This window comes from Lissotriton vulgaris, chromosome 2_1 (assembly GCF_964263255.1).
Source record: "Lissotriton vulgaris chromosome 2_1, aLisVul1.2, whole genome shotgun sequence".
NCBI lineage: Eukaryota > Metazoa > Chordata > Amphibia > Caudata > Salamandridae > Lissotriton > Lissotriton vulgaris.
This window is the reverse complement of record NC_141687.1, coordinates 801612447-801633742: the sequence shown is the minus strand read 5'-3', so window position 1 is coordinate 801633742 and position 21296 is coordinate 801612447. Positions and strand designations below refer to the sequence as shown.

Below are 21296 nucleotides of genomic sequence, written 5' to 3'. Positions count from 1 at the left end.
GTGCAGGGGAGGGCTCGAGAGAAATTCCCGCTTCAGCCAAACATTAGCGGCAAGTTGCCATTCGCCCCTGTCTAGCCCTGATTTTCGGTAAATGCGATGTGGTCAGTTAGTGCCAGTTGCATGGCTCTCATGCAGCAATTGTTCAATGAAACTACACGGAAGGCTCGGTGGAGTCTGAACCTTTAGGACAAAAACATTTTTGAAATACTACAAATAAATACATAATTTGATACCTTAGATACGTACCACCGTTCATTCTAATTTCTGTTTACAGCAGTGTCTGTTTTATATATTAACTATGTGCAAGTTGCTAGTTGTTTTAAGTAATTTGGGGGGCATGGGTATTGTTTCTTTCTTTAAAAAAAACACACCTAGATTCCAGTTACATTAGTATTCACATTCTGACGTATTACTTTGGCTAACTTAGATTTCATGTTTAATTAATTCCGTGAAATAAGTTTCTTTCTTTTCTTACATTGTCTTTGATCTTGTTTTTTTTTTAAACGTAGACACGGGAATGAAAAGAAACTGCTCCGATCGACAACACACAGAACTAGCACATAATAAAAATAGAACAACATTGCCCTCTAGTGGCGAAATAAATACTAGACCAACCATTATTCTTCCATCACGTATGCATGTTGTGTTTATTTTCAAACAGTTCATATTGGGTTAATTTATTTCTGAGGACATTCAGTGATGACACAGATTGTACTAACATGACATATAGATGAACAATTAAAGAAAGAAATACACACTGTACAAAATAAACTAAATATACAAAATAATCTATACATGAGAGGTAGACTATTGAAGCACCCTATTTTTCTTAATTATTATTTGCGTGTGTCGAATAACACGACATATTCATTTAAGCAAGTGTTTGTGAGTACACTTCAAAATAAATATCTATGTAAGAAATCATATACACACACACACGAACATATGCTTATATATATCCAATAGGCAAATATTAGATACGTGGGTGTGCCTTTTGCCTCTGTGTGTGTACGTGTGGCCAATTTTCTTTATTCTGAAATACGTTTACTTTGACATTCTGTATATATAGAGCTGGCAAAGGTATATCTAAAAATGTATGTAGGTCTATTTTTCTAATCACGTATTTAAAAACGCATCTATACGTATCACACACACACTCCCCCCCCCCCCCTCTCTCTCTCTCACACACACACACACACACAATATTGCACTCATGATACAGCAATTGAATGGGACACACACATGACACCATTTGCCTGGTGTGATGTGTATGTATGCATTGGCATTTAAAAATCAACGTGACCCGAAACACCATGTATTTAGAGTAGCTGTATTAATAAACTCACATTTCTACAACCATTGTGCACACTCGTAGATTGTACCTTATATTATAAGGCTTATAAAGGGAAACAGCTTTTCTGCTGGTCACGATTGCTCTTAAATGTGTTTTTACCCTACTGATACATTTCACCCTGAATCCTGTTATTGTTAACAAAGGAAAAATGCATGACACAATCGTTATACTTAGATGTGGAGTGTGTAATATGCTAGTTATTACCATGGTTGAGAGTGGAGAGGAGAATCATGGCCCATTCCAGGCTGGATATCTAGGAAGGAGTGGCCCCACCACACTCAACAAGGGCAATAGCACAGTACATTCTGCACACACACACAAACACACACCTTCTCAGGTAGCATGCAAGCATAAACATGCGTGTACGTAAAAATAGTGAATCTGCAAGTTATGGCTGAATATTATTTTCCATTGAACGACTTCATTTTGTTTCACTTTCAACTTTGGCTTCCTTGCATAAGTCTGAGGGAAAATGTACACTTGCCAAAATTGTGCCCAGTTTAGGATGGCATGGTGTGCACACACACCGCCACCTACACACCTTCACACGCACATTCCTTTAGTTCAGTAACACATGCAAACATACACATGCATGAATGGAGTAATAGGGACTCTGCAAGTAACGGCTCAATATTATTTTTCACTGATTGACTTAATTTTTTGTTACGATTTCAACTTTGGCTTCCTGTGATAAGTCGGAGTAAAAATGTGCCCTTGACCCCTGGGATAAATGTGGCCAGCCTATGATATAACCCCGCCCCCTTCCTCTCCCTGCCTCCTCACCACACACACACTCACGCCCCCGGTAATTTCATAACAAATATTTCACCACAGAGATTATGTAATTCCTGTAAATTATTTTCCATACTTTCTAAAATAACATTATTTTTGATGATTCTTTCTGGATCTCCGTCCAGTGGGACGCATCGTCTCTGATTTCCTTCACACCTTCTTATTAGCCTGTATGCATGACCCTGTACGTAGCTGGCAGGAACACCAAACCGCCCTCCTAGGCTTTGCCTTCTTTGCTTTACCACCCTTATCTTTATGAGGGGTTAATACAACATGCATATTCTAATTAAGCGAATCATACTGAGAGCAGATTCAAAATCAAGATCTCTCTGTTTTTGGGAGAATGTGCTTCTTAACAGCAAAATATTGTTTCACTAGAAATACCTTTTGCTGAACCGTAAAGTTACAATATCGTCTACACAGTGTATTTCACTAATTTTAGTAAACATTTTGTTTGGAAAAAAACACCCTTTCCCTGCTCCCCTGTATCAAAATGAACATGCAGTAACGCACTAGTAACACTTATCGTTTGCATTATGGTGGAACACAGTAAACCGAGGGTCATGTAACTGTTTCAAACCACTGCCAATGCCCCCTTCCGCTTTATTATGTAGCATTGGACCATAAGACACTGTTACCCGTAATGTATCCTCTACGTATTGCATGTTTGGCCGCCATTATTGCACAAAAAGCAGCGGATTCAAAAACTATATTTCATAAGGTTGATACCAAACCCATCATTGATTTCCCATAATTCCTGGAAATTGAGAAATTACTGCGAAATGTGTATTTCATTCATTCTGGAATTCCGGCGGCAGACTGGGGGCTCGATTTGGGTTTCTCCTACCGATTCTCCGCTCACCGCCTACATAGCTCCCAAGCTTCAGGGTATGCTAAGAGAAAACACGAAGACACACTGTTCAGCATCATCTTTGCTCTATGTTTCAACATCCTCCTGTTAAAGTAAACGGGCCTGATCATATGATGCCACCGGCACTACATTGCTAGCTTCATCAGGAGAGAGCAGAACAGCTCTTCGCATATTCAGTCCATACGTGTGTGCACCAAACAGCATACAGGAGAGAGCAGAACAGATCTTCGCATAGTCAGTCCGTACGTGTGTGCACGAAACAGCATACAGTAGAGAGCAGAACAGCTCTTTCCATAGTCCGTACGCGTGCACCAAACAGCATATAGGAGAGAGCAGAACAGCTCTTCGCATATTCAGTCCATACGTGTGTGCACCAAACAGCATACAGGAGAGAGCAGAACAGCTCTTCGCATATTCAGTCCATACGCGTGTGCACCAAACAGCATACAGAAGAGAGCAGAACAGCTCTTCGCATAGTCAGTCCGTACGTGTGTGCACGAAACAGCATACAGGAGAGAGCAGAACAGCTCTTTCCATAGTCCGTACGCGTGCACCAAACAGCATATAGGAGAGAGCAGAACAGCTCTTCCCATAGTCAGTCCGTACGTGTGTGCACCAAACAGCATACAGGAGAGAGCAGAACAGCTCTTCGCATAGTCAGTCGTACGTGTGCGCACCAAACAGCACATAGGAGAGAGCTCTTCCCATAGTCAGTCCGTACGTGTGTGCACCAAACAGCATACAGGAGAGAGCAGAACAGCTCTTCCCATAGTCAGTCCGTACGTGTGTGCACCAAACAGCATACAGGAGAGAGCAGAACAGCTCCTCGCATAGTCAGTCCTTACGGGTGCGCACCAAACAGTATACAGGAGAGAGCAGGACAGCTCTTCGCATAGTAAGTCCGTACGTGTGTGCACTAAACAGCATACAGGAGAGAGCAGAACAGCTCCTCGCATAGTCAGTCCTTACGTGTGTGCACCAAACAGCATACAGGAGAGAGCAGGACAGCTCTTCGCATAGTCAGTCCGTACGTGTGTGCACCAAACAACGCTTTTTTAAAAAAAAAAATGAAGTTTATTACACGAATTATCTTTTTTTAAACTCTTGCTTGCTTTGCGCTCGCCGCAAGAATAAAATAAAAAGTCCTATTTTATCATTTTCCTACTTGAATGAAAAAAAAGATGTTATGCGAACTGACCTAAATTAGGTATGCATTATAAAAACAGAGGGTGGACAACGTCTATACGTGGTCTATAAATGGTGCAACGAAGCCACGCCAATGGCTTTAGGCCCCGCTTTTTATTTTCATATTATCATAGCACCATACGCCCTATTCGGCATTGTTGAACTATACACGCGTACTTTTTGTGTTCGTTCTATCTATCTATCTATCTATCTATCTATCTATCTATCTATCTATCTATCTATCTATCTATCTATCTATCTATCTACTTATCTATCTACAGACACTCAAATATGAAACCTTGACTGACCTGCCTCTTTTTATTTTACTTCACATCACCCTTTAGCCTAGATGTAGCTTAAATTACCGATGTGTTCAGTCTGGTTAATGCGATCTGTTCTGTAAAAACATCTGTTTACTTTAGTTATGGACAGAGTAGTTTAGTAAGATTGGAGGTGGACTAAAATTACATTTGTTTTTCTTCATACTAAAACATGACACCATTAAGATCCTTCTTGAGCAGCGACCTCTCAATAACAAGATGCACGCCCTGCTATAAAGCCTTACACGTTGCTTTCAACCGCTTAGAGTTCTCAGACCTAATCTTAACCAATATACCTCAAAGTTGGGAGCCCAGAAAAGACACAAAACCTCCTTTATGACGTCTGGTAATAGGAATGCCCACATGCAGAAACTTGGACATGTAAGTGAAATTCGAGTATGCCTCTGGTTTTGGGGAGCGTCTCTTCAGAGGAGTTCTAAACGTCTCCCCTTGATTTGTTTCTCAGACCTGGTGTAAACATTAGCTTTTATGGGCAGGCCAGATTCCTGAGGAGGAGGTTTGTCTGTATTTTTTGTTTTCCTCCGAACAGACAAAAAGCTAAAAATGAGAGTGTTTTCAAAGAGGGGCTCCTCTCCGTATCATAAACTCATTAGGCCCAGACGTCTAGCCACTTCAATTGCTTTATTGCGCTCAGCTCTTCCTGTTTGAAACAAATTCTGGGTATAGTGTTGACAATGAATGGCCGCACTTCGAGGCACCCCAGCTCGGTGACATTGCTCTTGTAGCATAATCGAAGCCACTCGGCTACAGAGGGAGATCAAGAATTAGCAATAAGCCTGGCACGGCCAATGTTAGACATCTGCTAAAGATTAAAAGGAGGGTCGGTACCCAAATGCCAGCCTTTCAGCAGTAGCGGGCGTCTCAACGGTATCTATGGAAGATACATTTCAATGAACTTCGTGTTTGCGAGCGCAATAAACTGCCATGAGTGTGGGGTGATGACGGCCGAAGACCCACACAAAGAGATGGCGCCACCTTCAAATGCTCCCTCAATGGGAACAGAAAAGGGAAAATGGACACTTTCCCGCAAGTCTTCACAAATCTTAAAATCGTGATAAAAAATAATGATCATTTCTTCAACGGGCTCCGGAGTATGAAGCGAAAATTCACGAATATGAAATGCCGCAGTCTCCGCCATCTTTAACACATTGATGTTTTCATAAACTAATAACAAAATGCTCGTTTAACAGCCCTTCAGTACATCACGTTTTATGAACAATTTCTGCTGAAAACGAACCACTAAACTGTACAATTGTAGTTCAATACGTGTTCTTATATTAGCACCCCATCAAAACAAATAATTTACAGCGATCCCAGTTAAAATATTGTTTAAGCTATACACCTCTCGGCTCTCAAAAGCACGTATGTGTCCCGTCCGCCGTTCAAAACTCGCTATATTTTGAGCACTGGACCACTGTTCTCTCTTCGGAATTGGCTACTGTCCCTTTTCCTGGAACCTGAAGATTCTCTAGTCCCAGACTCGCTGGGTCTCTTCACCGCCGAGTACAAGGCCCGTCGTAAAGCACTGCACTGCACTCACGAACAGGAAACTGAGCCCAGTACATCGAGGAGAGACTTCTGAGGGGAGCGAGCTGACCCCCGAACAAGACACCCCCAACAAACAGAAAAGACCGAACCCACCTCTGAACTACCTCTTGATATGTGACGAATAAAAATCCAATTACTCAAAGCCGTTAAATAACATATCTCTTACAGCCCTACAGCCTTTACCGGGGCAAGGAAAATATATACGTATTTATGTACATAGACCATCCTTGTAGCACTTGATTTTCCGAAAGTTAGAGACTTAAGACACTTTAAATAGCTGCCGAACTGGGCGTATATTCACATTACTTTACTCTGATAAACTGAAGGAAAAACAAACAACATAAATATATACATATATCCAAGCAATGCATACGGAAATATCAAAAACGTGAAAACGGCCTACTACCATGAAAAGACAAGGATGGCAAGTATTTGGCAGTTCGGGGGAGCGAGCAGGGCAGTCCAGGCGTCCTCGCTAGTGCTCCTTGCTGCCCTTCTCCTTGTTCATCTTCTTCATCTTCATGCGCCGGTTCTGGAACCAGATCTTGACCTGACGCTCCGTCAGGTTCAGGATGCGGGCCACCTCGTAGCGCCGGTCCCGGGTCAGGTACATGTTGAACAGGAACTCCTTCTCCAGCTCCAGGGTCTGGTACTTGGTGTAGGGGCACCGTTTTTTGCGAGTCGAGCGCGCGTGGATCCAGTTCGCTGCCGGGTTATCTGGGAAGCAAAAGAGTGGGGGATGGGAGTGAAAGATTAATAAACTCATGTGCACTGTGGGTACCCTCAGCATTCGCGGCTTTTCAGGAATTATCGTAAAGGGGGTGGGGGGTGCGGGCGGCTTGTTTGCTGCTCCGCGGACGCCTCGCGGCAGAAGGCGCTTCTGTCAGTCATATAACTGGTTTATAGCAGCCCGGTGCTGCGGGCTCTATGGTAGGCGTCTAGACGGCTTTATAGGTTAGTAAAACTCTCTGTTTTGCCCACTCCGAGGCGCGCAGTTTCCGCAGTAAATCAGGAAGTTATTCCCACTCTTCCCCCTGCCTTCTCGGGCACTTACTTGAGTCAAGTTGCTGCGGCGGCTGCTTCTCCTCCTTGAGCGGGGCGCCGCTGCCGGCGCTGCCTGGCTCCGGGCCGGCTGCCGGGGACTCCTCCTCGGCCGTCGGGGGCTGCTCGTCGTCCAGAGCCGGGCAGGGGAACTCGGCCAGGGCCAGCCCCGGCTGGGACTCGAAGGATGAGCACTCGTTCTTCTTGGCGGGTATGCTCTCGGGCTTGACGCCCGCGTACGGGTGGTGGAAGGCAGGGAAGGCTGCGGCGGAGGAGGTGGAGAGCGGTTCCAGCCAGGGTCGCACCGCATAGCGCCCACCGCTGGGGGCTGGCTGGGCCATGTAGGGCTGGTAGAGACCGCTGACGGCGGCAGTAGGCGGCTGCGAGTGCACTGCAGTCCAGGCAGCCGGGAAGACTGCGGACTTGGGCGCAAAGCTGCAGGCGGAGAAGTCGGACGCCTCGGTGCCACCCGGGGCCCTGGAGGCCGCGCCGTGCCCCACCTGGACGCAGCGGGCCCCGTAGACCTCCTCGCTTTCGTGCCCCATCAGGGAGTCCACGTAATAGTTACTTATAGCGCCACTGGACGACATTTTAGGCTCCCCTCGCACTCATATAAAAGGTGACACTGTTAACTGTATGCGGTCCCCTCCCCGGGAACAATCATAGTATTTTGCAGGCTGCGCCCTCAACCATTGGCCGCCACTCCCACGTGATCATATTTACCAATACAGAGTAAATCAATGCGCTAAGCGGGGAGCCCGTGATTAAAAGTCACACGGTCACGATGCACACTTACAAGTGCGCCGGGGGTTTGTGCACCTTTGCCCGTGGCAGTCTGTCTGTCTGCGATGGAGCTGCGGCAGGGGTGGCCGGGGCTGCAGATGTGTGGGTTCGCAGCCTGCAGGGGGACTATTTCTTGACGTCTTTTCAGCAATAGAGTCTGTCCTATTCAAGCGTGCCGGGGAAAATGAGGTATTTGGCTGTGTTTAGTTGTCAATGAAAAGAAAACGCAACAGTAACCTCTTAGGCGCGCAGCCTGGCCACGGAACTGGGAAGCACTAAACAAAACAACATAATTTACCAGTCACGGATAAGAAATCTACATGTCAATGTAAAATCGCCATATACCGGTGGCCCGTACACCAGAAGCATCGTGTATTTTTGTTTGGGATTCGCGCACGTGTGTGTTTCAGTCTCCCTTTGTCATTGTTTTAAACTGTGCATCGTGTAAAAGTAGAGGGCGGTAAGAAACAGGCGAGATGAAACCGTCAAGTGTGATGGGGTTCAACAAAACGCTTATGGGTGCATTTGATTATAGGTTAATGTGACTTTAATGATAAAATACAAAAATTTAGAAAGCAGGAAAGTACCTAGTTTACAGAGCAGGGATTCAGCAAATCAATGTCCCCGATCCTAACCCGAAGAGCTAAATATCTAAGAGATGGGCGTAGTGTGCAACTTTAACACGGCTATGCTTGAGTGCACGCGCTCGGGCTTTTGAGACAAGAATATTTTTCTTTAAACATATTTTTATTTGTACATTTTACGGGTGGCGTTTGTTAGAACCACAAATTAGAGTGCCACGCAAAACCCTATGAAGGCAAACACACGCAGTCCTTTATCCCACCACTTTAGAGACACCATAAACACAGTCCAAGACAACAACTGACATTTCACCTGTGCCTGACATACTATTTTACCTCACGTATGTTCCACACGAAGTCAGAAAAAACCCACCCCTCTACCGTCCTGACAAGAAGGCAGAGGGCCAGGGTTGGAGGCCTCGCTCATGCCATCTTGGTCTCTGGTACGTGCAGTCTTGATGAGCGCCGACTCAGACTAAAGCATGGAATACTTCTTTCTTATGAATGGCGGGTGAACGCAGCACCCGTGTATATATTTCCCGGTTCCGCTGTTGTTAATGTGCCGGTAGCCTTTAGCCTCGTCACTGAAACCGGTTTACACACGGCCGTACTTTGTAGTATATTTCCATGATTTCACTCAAACTGTTCGTTATCTATTTGGCGGGCTGTACTGTATTGTATAGGTATTTATAGCGCTTACTACCCGAAAGAGGCACTGGAGCACACCTATGAAGTGTACATAACCAAAAGGGGATAAACTGGTTAACAGCAGAAAATAAATTTTAGTTGTTATAGGGAAGCCATTCTATTCACCGCACGTTTCAGAGGGTCACGTTTATGCACAATTTATCTACATGTTGTTTGGTAGTAATGTGAGATATGCACATTTATTCACAAAAGTGTTAATATCTATCTATCTATCTATCTATCTATCTATCTAGCTATCTATCTATCTGCAGTCTAGGAACACTAAACGCTCTCGCTCTATATATATATACATATATATATATATATATATATATATATATATATATATATATATATATACATATATTTCTCTGAGTAATCTGCCTTGAATTAGACATAAAAGATGGATTTCAGATAGATATAGATAGATTCCCGATTACGTAAATAAACGCACATGTCCAGTCATGTCTCCACGCACCCCATTATGCATATCCAATGCATTATATATTACATAAAATCCTTATGAAATGGATTCGAAGAGGGATAGACTGGATGCTGGATGACATTTACACACTATTGCATCGATATGTTTGCGCACAAAGAAACATTCGCACATACTTCTGATATATCCATGTATCGTCACAAGTTGGTCAGATACCCTTTCTTGAAGGGGGGCACAGTCTAAATAGCAACAGTACACTCGAAAAGGCTCACAACGTGTTTCAAACTGCGTAAAATGTAATTGTCTTCAGAACACCTTCGCACCCAAGGGTTTTTTCCAGAACAAAACTAAATATTTTGAATGGCATACACGAAAGAGTAAAGAGAAAAACGTTTGGGAATATTCACTGCTGAATGTCTTCTGCAGCGCCTCTCATTAGCAGCTGCTTAGGGTGAGAGGGCTTCATTGCCGTAAACGCCTGTGCTGTGCGTGTTCAAATCCCCTCCCTGCACACCAGACAAGCACTTCAGTCACATGCAATTTGTGAATGCACTTTTCATGCTGCTCCATAAGAATTGACATATGTGTTAGTTAGTGAGGGAAATGAACCCGGAACCGGCGAGTGCACATTTCCAGCCCGAATGAATCACCAACGCCTGTGAAATGCTGCCGGTATAGGGCAGTAAGCACACAATTACCTGTTTCACTGCCTCCCCAGCTCCGAACCACACACGAGTCACCACCGCTCGGGGAATAAGAAAAACTCCTCCAAGGCACACACCTCGCCAAATCTTAACAAGGGATATCTGAAATGTGGCGGCATTATGCTTGGAAGTTAGGTTACTGGTCAAATGCATACTCAGTCTATGTGCCTGCAGTGACGGTTCGTGTGTTCATCACATTGCAGTTCACCTCTACACATCTGCCTGATTGTAGCAACTTATGAACATCAGCACCACATCCAGGCGCACAGCAGCCTCAAATGCGATCCTTTAGACGCATGGCCCACACTCTCTGGAACTCTCTCCCCCTTCACATACAAAACGACCCTGACCACCAGACTTTCAGACGTCTTGTAAAGACTTGGCTGTTCTCCCAGGTCCAACTCCCTCTGTCCCGTCTCCTGTCCCTTCCTAGGTATATTCCCCTTTGTCTTGTCTCCTGCTTAGTTTGGCTTTTAGCAAAACACACAAGATGATGGACGGAATGTTGCACAATGGCAAAACATTCACCCCAGTCACTGATCTGCGTTTAATCCATCGTTAGTTTGGCTTTCAGCGCTGGGACATCTCTTTGCCGAGGCAGCCATGCGCTTTATATAAGTATTTTAATCTAATCTAAATGCAGCAATAGTTCACCTCCTATTATTTTTTGCAGAAAAAGAGAATAATTTACCGTAAAGTGTGTTATCTTTTTAACAAATGGTTTCCTATCAAATTGAGCGAAAACGTTCATCAGCCTTTTAAAACCAGAATACATCACAATGAGTTAAATTAAACAAATTTTGTTAGTCCACCACGAATCACAACAGGCATTTTCATAACAAACAGACATCTCGTCAAACCGCAACTGGCGATTTGTAAAATGTAGAGACATTGCGTTGGAGTAAGTTGTGGTGAAAAGCCCGCACACACAGGGTGTGCACATGCATTGGATGGAGATCAGGCGTCACTAAGGATATGCACAGCTTACAAAGCTAAACAACAACACAGATTGGGAAATGAGACCGCCGATGCCCAAACAATTCATCAATATGTTTGCGTTGTTTCGGAAACTTAAAACGATTTACATATTCCGCGAAAACATCTGGCAACCTACAACAAAGGTGATGTATACAACAACACATTCAATGACACATACTGCCTCCACCAGACAGCAATCGCCACGGCAGTAAGACTCTGCAAATCCAAACCCTCCCAAGGATGGGTGCAAGCTTGGATAGTAAACCCAGAAGAAGAACAGGCCCTGCCTCTTCTGAGTAAACTGCACCCGGCAATACACTGCTGACGGCTGATAGCAAAACAATCACACCACAAGCAACTTTGAAGCACACCCCGGGAGAATGCAGCCTTGGACAAATCAGCACTCCGCCTCTATCTTATTATTTTTGGAATATTTAAAACGACCTAAATAATATCAGTTATTTTACCAAGTTTTGTCAAACTGACAGAAAGCCCCTTTCAGACGTGTAACTGACGGATTAATTAGAGTACAATACATTTAATGAAACATACAACTTCCAAGAGCACACGAGTCACACCAAAACAATAACAAGCGACATGTGAAACGATGCAACATTACGTATGAAAATAAGTGAGCGCTCAGACACCCTCCCACTATGTGCGTCTGTTGTGGACTAAAAGGACTGCCTGCGGCCCAAGCACCATATTCGGCGATGCACACTCTAACACTCTATTACTAGTAGAAAAGTAATAAAAACACACTCTTCGACTGCTAGCAAAAGCAACAACAGTGACAGGACACATCTAGGCACGCGAGGCGTTCACAGAGCCAACACGGCACTCCTACTTTATTATAATGTATTATTTAGAACACTTAGAACTATTTACAAAGTATGTATTTTGCTAGATTTTGTTACGACACTGTGACAAACATTTCTGAGTCTTTACAGCCTCCAACCACGCATGAGCCAAAGTTACACCGGAAAATCAAAGCGGTCGAAACCCAGGCATCCTCCAAACCCCAACATTGAAAGTAACAAGTTCTGGGTGAAATGTATCAAAGTTAAGTTTGGACGTGGTATGAGGTCAAATGCACGTGCACTATTTGTGTCTGCAGTGGGGCAGTGGGTTAAGGGCTGTGCATGTGCCCATCACACTGTGCTCACCAATACCCAACTTACTGTTGATACCAAAACAATAACATCAGAACACCACCTCTGGGGCAGAGCGGCCTTTCCCGTATTCATACATCACTCCTAATTTTTATTACGTGGAAGTATTGGAACATTTACATAAATTCGCCGTTTATTTATTTTTTGCTTAAGTTTGGCTATCAAACTGGGGAAACTTTTTTCCTCACTTTATGCGACGAACCACACATTTATTGAAACATAGTCGTAAAGAAAGCCGAGTACATCACAAAATTTATTGCATTATACATGCGGAGAGAACATGCACGTGAATGACATTTTGCTGTTGGCACCACTGCTAACTACTCAACAAATGTTATGCGTCACAGGAAATTATTTACATAGAATACGACTTAAATATTCACTATCCTACCACGGACATTACCCAGTTCTGCTAAGTGGATAGTTACATGTAATGTGCTTTTCCCCATTTAAGATTATTTCCTTTTGCTAAAGTAGTGAAATGTTTTCATAATGTTATAGTTCGTATAACAGCGCACATAAATACATCTCTCCAGTAATAAAAACATGAAAAAGTCACATTGTGGGGATGTTCTAAAAGAGTTTCGAATAAGTTAAGTAAAAAAAAAAACAAAGAATTCAATACAAGTTACCCTGCGTTACGATGGTAAAAATAAGCTGCATGTGCTAGACGTGTGTTCGTGTACGTATAGTCATGGTGAAACATATACACCGGCACCACTACGAGTAAGACAAAACGTCCCATTCTATGAGAGGAAAACGAGAGTGGACAGTCCTGTCCGAGTCCTTGCGGGGTTGTGTGAATGGGGGCCCGGGCGGCCCTTAGGAGAAGGTCAGGTTGGCGGTGAGCTCCCGGATCCGGTTCTCCCGGCTCATCTTCTTCAGCTTCATCCTGCGGTTCTGGAACCAGATCTTGACCTGCCTATCAGTCAGGTTCACGCTCTTACTGATCTCTAGGCGGCGCTCTCGAGTGAGATACATATTGAAGAGGAACTCTTTCTCGAGCTCCAGGGTCTGATGCTTTGTGTACGGGCACCTCTTCTTCCTGCCACTCTTTGCAGTTAGCCAATTGCTTGTTGGGGTGTCAGATTTGATTTCCTCTATCAATAGTAAAAAAAGAAACACAATATGTATACACGCGTAGATATATGTATTTATATATAACCGCATTAAAACACACCGTGGTCTTGGCCGCGAATTTACTAACAAATTCCAAAATCAGGCATTTATCTTTAGCAAGCTTTTAGCTCTGGGATATCTCTAAACTCCTCAAGGAGAAGTTCCAGAACCTTTTCTTGGACATCTCTTAGAATCCCTCGCTGTATATTGCGTCGCTGACATTTGGAACTAGCCAGAGGAGCCATTTGCTAAAAAAAGATATGGGTTAAAAGGCAAGTGTGCCTTAAAAGGTACAGAGCCAAAACTATATGTTATTATCTGTTTATCTTCTACCAAATGGAAAGTACGAAATGTGCGGATTTATATGGGAGTTGTCAACAATCAGACGGGCTAATGCTTTCTTTATTTAACCCGACACCGAAATCTAGATACACACAAAGATGTGTTTGTAAACTGGACATTTAAAAAATACCAGTAAATTATTTTGGACTTCATATAATCGAAATGTAGCTAGTCAAATGCAAGGGGAGTGCAAAGACACAACTCTCATGGTAATTAATCCTGTTCTGATATAAAAAGTACTTACATTGATAATTAGGTCGCCTGTTTTATCTAAAATTGGGAATTGTAGCACCTACGTGGCTTCTAACGATTGTTTTCAGAAATTCAGGAGGTGAGATATTGTTTTCCTCACTAAATTCCTTGGATAACCCTGAAGGTAGACAACGAATTCCATCATGCTTATCTGCCACATCAAAGGAGATATTTTACCGATCCCAATATATTTTCCCTAATCAGTCTTATGTAAACGTTGACATTGTTCCATCGACATTTACTTATTCTATTGTGTAAAATAGATTTGAAGGCATTGCAATCTATACAAAGATAATCTAACTAGCATTCTAATATTTGAAGAAAGGATTTTGCCCTCTTTTCTGATTTTCTCAATTTTTTTTGTTTCTGGGGAAGCCCTCTTTCTGTTTTTTCGCGAGAGAAGAGAATACTAGCATAAGTCGGGGTGTGCATGAGTGGTGGCCCTGCGCTGTGTGTACCTGCCGCCCTGTACCCAGATCTCGTTAAATGTTATGGCCGGGCTGCCTGTTAGCAATATACTGGCTTTTATGGGGCCTGAGTCTTTAAGTCGCACACAGCTCTGGTGTAAACTTTTATAATACCGACCTTTGCTTTCCTTCTCCAGCACTTCGGGGCTGGACGCCGAGCCCTCGGCCAGGCAGCCCCGCTCTTCCTGCAGAGTCACTTTGGGCTCCGGGCTCTCCACGCGGGGGGCTCGGGAGGGGTCCTGGCCGCTCGGGGCGTCGCCGCTCTTCTTGTCCATCTGCAGCTGGGGCTTGGCGCTGCCCCGGGGGTTCAGCTGCAGCATGACGGCGGCGCCGCTCTCGGGGCTACTGCTGTACTCCTGCGCGTGGCTCTTGGCGCTGGCGTAGGTCTGGCTGAGTCGGAAGTAGCCTGGCACTGGCACCTCGGAGCTCTCGGCGGGACAGGAGGGCTCGGACACCAGCCGCTGGTAGGAGGGCACCTCGGAGGGCAGCAGCTTGGCCCTTTTGTCGGAGTACATGCAGCAGTTGGCCTCCTCCTTGATGCTGGGTGGGAAGGAGCAGGCAGAGACCTGCTGCTGCGGCGGCTGCTGCTGAGGCTGCTGCTGTGTAACAGGTTGCTCCAGGCGACAGGAGCGGCCGGGGTCACTCCAGGTGTCCACCTGCGGGATGTAGGGGTGCGCGCTCATGCCCATGCCCTGGTGGCTGACCTCCCTCTTGGCCAGGGACGGCAGCAGTCCACAGGTCTGCATCCCATAGGAGCCCATGTCTGTGCTGGGCGGCATGTACATGCTGGCGCCGCTCGAGTAGAAGCTGTCACTCCTGCAGGCGCTGATCAAGGAGTCCACTAAAAAAGTATTAGCAGCAGGAGAGCTGTTTGGGAAGGACATTTTGGGGAGGAATTTGAGGGAGAGGGATGGTGTCCTTTGTAGGCTGACATCTCTAGGAAAACATTTCCCCGTGTAATTGTGAATGCCTCGGCACCACCACCTGACAGCCGAGCCAATGGGGTTTGAAAGTGGCCTTGAGCCGCCGCCACCCTCCCCACCACCCCGCGGGTCACGTGCTCCGGGGGCAGCCACGGGCCGCGGCGTGGCGGCGGCCAACAGCGACCCCTAGCAGGTCCGAGGGGAAGTGCGATCCAGCGAGCTGCCCGGGACGCGTACTGCGCTTTGTGGAGAGACCCCTTCTGTTTCTCTCGGGGGTAGAAGAGCCACTCTGTGGCCCCTGGCAGATCCGGGTCCAGACCGAGGATCAGTGCCCGGCGGTGCCCACAGTCCAGCATCATTGGAGGTACAGAAGCAGAAAAAGGACAAGGCTTCTCACACACAGGCCTCCGCCGCACACTGTGCATGTTTACAGGCAACATAAGGAGAGAATAAACCCATACAGTGCAAACAGACATCTTTAAGAGATGTGCAACCCATGAGTCCAGACAAAATCTTCCTATCTCTGGGATATTTTACCCAGGCACTTCTAATCTACGATAAAGCTTACATTTTTCTAAAATAAGAATTCCTTTACATATCAAATCTTAAAACAGTCACAATTTCTCCTAATTATGCACCGTGGGTATCCCATAATGTTGTCACGTGCCTGCGTCGTTCTTCCAGATGCAGAAAACATGTCTGAGCAGACAATGTGCACCTGTGCAACCTTCGGTTTCACACACGGGCATCTCATGCCCCACAGTCCTCAAAGCTGAAGTGTTTACCGTGCACCAACCGTGACTTCTCCCCCACAAACACCCCACATTCTGTGCACTTTGTGAAAGACCCGCAGCCTGGCAAGTGTCAGGTACAAAGGTGCTGCAATTTATGAATGCATATAAAGAAGATTCGGAGCAATCGATAGGGCTCTCATCTGCATTCCAGGGCCACCTGGTAATTTCCCTGCTTTCGGAGCCTTTTAAAAGAGTTATGCTCCCTCCTACTACAAACGAGGAGCTACTTTATTAACAAATCAATCGAGACTTAGTAAAGGACGCGATTAATAGATGGTATTTAGCATAATGGTGATATGAATTATTGAGAGTTGCACAGTTGATCCCACGCCCCCTCTGTTCACCGAGAAAGCACATTTTTTGCCTAGAGCAGAAATCATCAAACATCACATTAAAGACATCTCTTTTAACCACACTTTGTTTTATAGTAATGCTGAGTTCCCTAAACCTCCTTGCGAACGTTTTAATTGTATTAATTCCTAATCGGGGTAGCAATTTCAACCTCTTGAAAAACACGCCCGGTCTTCTAATTATGAGCTGCCGATACATGTACAACATCAACAAATACAAAATACCCCTCTTGAGCTTCAAAAACATATATCGATGCCTCTTCCCCTCATACACTCACTGGGCGTATACAGAGTTAACGAGCGGCGTTATATTTATATTTAAAAATATATATGTGTGTGTGTGTATGATGTGTATTATATATTGTTGTGTGTGCAGTTGTGTAGTTTACGCGTATGATCTGTAACATATTATATATTACAGACACATTACACGCGCATACATCTATACATGGCACCCTTTCTAAACACGCACACATATTTGTCTCTATCTCGCTGTGTGTGTGTGTGTGTGTGTGTATATATATATATATATATATATATATATATATATATATATATATATATATATATATATGATTACTTGAGTATATACACGTCAGACACAGAACACACAAGGGGCATCAAAACATTATAAATATATGCATGTATTCCTAAGGTATATTTCCTTAGACTTGACTTTAATTTTTCAAGGGTTTTCCCAGACTGACTTTCCCCTTCATGTGCCCCCCCCAGGCGCCCCCCTCTAAAAAAAAAAAAAAGCCCGCAAACAATAAAATGTCTGCTGCTGTGGCAATGAGACAGACCTTTTAAAACCTTCTCGCAGCTGTTCAAATACAACATCATTGTCAGGTTAAGAGCCAGTATCTTTTACAGCCACAATTTGGGTGCCTTTCTGGGATGCTGAACAGTGGAAATGTTGTCTCAGTAGTGCCAGCTTGTTAAAAGTCTCACACACGGCCAAACCATAAGATTATCCTGTGAGCTCTATTTTCTGACTTAGATGCCCACAAACACAGTTCGAGCGTGTGCTACTTGCATGTTTGCAGAGTTGCATGTCGTGGCGGTGGTATACAAACATCCAATGCGAAATAAATAATTCAAATGAAATACACCCGAAACACGTTGTGCTCTTGAGTTCACGGCTATTTTTGAGTTATTTTCAACAGCTCTCATTTAAACTATGACTTTACACAACGAATCGTATCTTTTAAAAAGTGGAGTTTCGTGAGAGTATAAACGACGGGCTCTACTCGGAAGATGAGTGGATATTTTCTCAGAAAACGCTTAAAGCCCCAAACAGACTTGAACCCCAAGAACCGGACTTTCGGTCGCCTTGGAGCTTATGTTCACTTTGCCTAGGCTATGATGTCAACCTGGCCGCCACATTCCTGTTGTCTGTGTAGGTGAAAGAAGACGCAGATGCACAGTTCATGTTTACACTCTACTCCAATGTCCACATACAAGAAGCAAAAGCTGCAACACGGCAAGCAACCAGGTAAACACTGCGTAAACGACAACACGTGTGGGGATACTGAAGGACAGACAGGTCTGCTAATTGCCCATGTTTAGGATACCCGGTACGGTTTGGGATACCTCGTACGGTTTGTGATACCCTGTACGGTTGGGATACCCGGAACGCATTTCAAGCCTGTACCTCTAGTTTCTTTTGTGCATTATAGCAGTGTTGTGAAATGTTCAAAGCCCATAGGTAAAGACCTCAAATTTTAAAAGAAAGTTACCGCTCCGTCACTACATTTTACATGTCAATTCCTCAACGTTGTATACAAATTTCAAAGCACTCCTAGGAAGTGAGCCCATGTTTAATCTTCTAATATGCAAACAATGGTTTAATAAGCTGTCACTAAAGTGCCTATTTTACTCTGGGTTTGAAGCTACACAGCAGCCCCTATGGACATTGCGTCTTCGGTTTGAAATGTTTCGTTACCGCTACTACACTACCCGGGTTCAACAGAAATTATGAAATGATACACTTTGTAATTCCCAAGTATTTCTGTCGTTTTAAAAAATAATTTTCCTATACACGTAATATCTAATAAAATAAAGAGGGCTTCAAATAATCTGCACAATTCTTCAGTTCTTGGGCTCATGTTGTCTCGCTGCGTGTTGAGAAGGGCTATTGTATTATTGCCAGTTACACAGCATACACATAGGCTCTCATTACAATGGGGTTTGATTGCACGTCATCACACGTCTCGGGGCATTAAAGGATGCTCCCGTCTCATTTGGGTTGCATTGTATAGTGCCTCCGATCCAAGCACAGGGCACGTCCTTCAAATGGACGAGGGAGATAGTGTATCTGTTTGGTCACCACTGCTGGTGCATAGACAATACACAGAACCGAGACCAAGCTCGTCCACCGCCTGTGACCTTCCCTTCCCCTGTGTGTTGGTCTCCCGGTCTCCAACTACCCGTGTATATTTTCGCCAGTCTTTGTCCCTTTCTCGTCGCCTCTTTTCCAGATGTGTATACCCTGTGGATTATTTAATTACAGTCTTCCAGAGTTGAGCAGTGCGGTTTCTAAACCTGCCCGAATGTTATTTTAAAAACTACAACCTTCAGAAAATGCATTTGTTAAAACAGTTTCCGGTGTCATTGAACCTCGCAATATTTTTCATTGCATCTGGCTAATGTGAAAATGTGTGTCAGTTTGTACGTTTGCCCATCTAGAGAGATATTTCTTCCTGACCACGTCTCATGCTTAGCATCCATAGAAAGCAATGGTGGCCGAGGACAAAGCAGAAAGAAAGACCGAGGAGGCCGCTGGGAGAGAGACTGCTCACAGGAAGGAATCCGAGACAGGCAGACAGAAAGGCGAAACAGAAAAGCAACGGATCACATAAAGAGACAAACAACCACGCAAAATATCAAAGAGGAAGAGAACTGGAAGTCCGCATTTACAAACTGACAGATATATACACCAACAGCTGACATATATAAACAGCAACAGCCAGAAAGACAACGGCGAAAATACAGCACTGCCACAAAACAATCTATCTATCTATCTATCTATCTATCTATCTATCTATCTATCTATCTATCTATCTATCTATCTATCTATCTATCTATCTATCTATCTATCTTTCTATCTATATGTCTGTGTGTCTTTCTTTCTCACTCAAGTCAATCCAGTCGGCATCTATGACAGCCAGCTAGATGATAAATGGATGGGTAGACGGACGGGCTGATGGACAGGTAGACCGATTGACAGAAATGTAGATAAAATAAACATACAAAAACACTGGTACAAAAAATAGTATTTACGTACTTTAATCTATTCATCCATCCACCCACCCTTCCAGCCATCCAAGTCTGTTATCTTTTTAGCCTCCACTTTGCCGTGATTGTTCTTTTTTATAAATAGCAGCTAAATTTAGCAAATAGAAACCCCCATCATGAAAACAGAAAGATAAACAGACAAATGAGCAACAGATCCTTAGACAGATGGATAGAGAGACATGTAGACTGACCAAATAAACCAAAGACGACTAGACTGAGTATGATACTTTGAGGACCCCGTATGTCCGCTCATTCTTTTACTCATACTAGCTGTCTTTTCGCGTCAGTATCATGTAAATTATACCTATAATTAGAAACGGAAGAATTTGAGCAAGAGAGACTAGCGGATTGTTAGACAATAGGTATATAGATACCTAGATATTTTAGATAGAAAGACAAGCATGCAGATACACACATTGCCAGATAGAGTCAATAGAAACATTTAGGATAGATCGCCACGGGTACTTTTGATACGTAGGCAGACTAATTAATAAAGTTTAGTCTGGGAGGTAAATAATTTGGAAACGAGAGCTGAATGCGTGAAAAGTCATTTATAAGAGGGCACACTTGATCAGATTGCAGAACATGTATAGGGCTATGTTAAATTACAGCCCGCTTTCTGAGTTGTTTAATACTAATTGGGGTTGTAGCGGCATTGTGGCAATACTGTTGCGTGGTTGTCACGATACGCAGGGGGGTGGGAGTGGGGCGGTACGCATTATTTGATTTCCTGTTCCTGCTGCAGAGTCTGGGGCAGCTACGGGAGAGAGTGCATACATGTCACAGATTACCCTTCACTACCACCCGTTGTAACATTGCTTTTCGTCCCTGCGGTTAAGGGCGAGGACGGACAGGCACGTCCCATTGCCATGATCACGGCGCAAACCCCTCAGTAGGGGAGTGAGGCAAATAAGCAAGTACCCCTCCTGCTCGGGCTTTATGCAGGCAACAAACCCTTTTTCAAATCTGGAACCACAGCGAACCCCGCTGAACCGGCCCACATTCAGTTCACGTGTTTCCATGTGCAGAACGGGGAGCCATTGTAAACAAACAGATATCTGTTTAAACACCTCATTCGTTCGTAACAGTCGATTTAAAGTCCCTCCGTTACATACTCGAGCTTCTGATGTGGATCTGTTTCGTCATAAACTGACGTCAATAATAAAATGACGCGAACTTGGATGCAGGGATTAGCAGAAATAAAACAGTATATTTCTATGTTTCGAAACAGTAGAGTCAAATAAAATGGAAACTACAAACTCATTTTCTGCAC

The 21296-nt window shown here is 44.2% G+C and overlaps 2 protein-coding genes across 2 annotated transcripts; both read right to left on the bottom strand.

The window, feature by feature from the left end:
• Nucleotides 1-6367: 6367 nt before the first annotated feature.
• HOXD9 (homeobox D9) lies at nucleotides 6368-7810 on the bottom strand. The gene is made up of 2 exons (XM_086956175.1): nucleotides 7146-7810; nucleotides 6368-6808 (listed from the first exon to the last, which is right to left on the bottom strand). Exons 1-2 carry the CDS (start codon nucleotides 7720-7722, stop codon nucleotides 6567-6569), a joined length of 819 nt encoding a protein of 272 aa, XP_086812301.1. The 5' UTR covers nucleotides 7723-7810; the 3' UTR covers nucleotides 6368-6566.
• A 4904-nt stretch (nucleotides 7811-12714) lies between these two features.
• HOXD10 (homeobox D10) lies at nucleotides 12715-15639 on the bottom strand. The gene is made up of 2 exons (XM_086956177.1): nucleotides 14778-15639; nucleotides 12715-13579 (listed from the first exon to the last, which is right to left on the bottom strand). Exons 1-2 carry the CDS (start codon nucleotides 15541-15543, stop codon nucleotides 13302-13304), a joined length of 1044 nt encoding a protein of 347 aa, XP_086812303.1. The 5' UTR covers nucleotides 15544-15639; the 3' UTR covers nucleotides 12715-13301.
• Between the last annotated feature and the right edge of the window lie 5657 nt (nucleotides 15640-21296).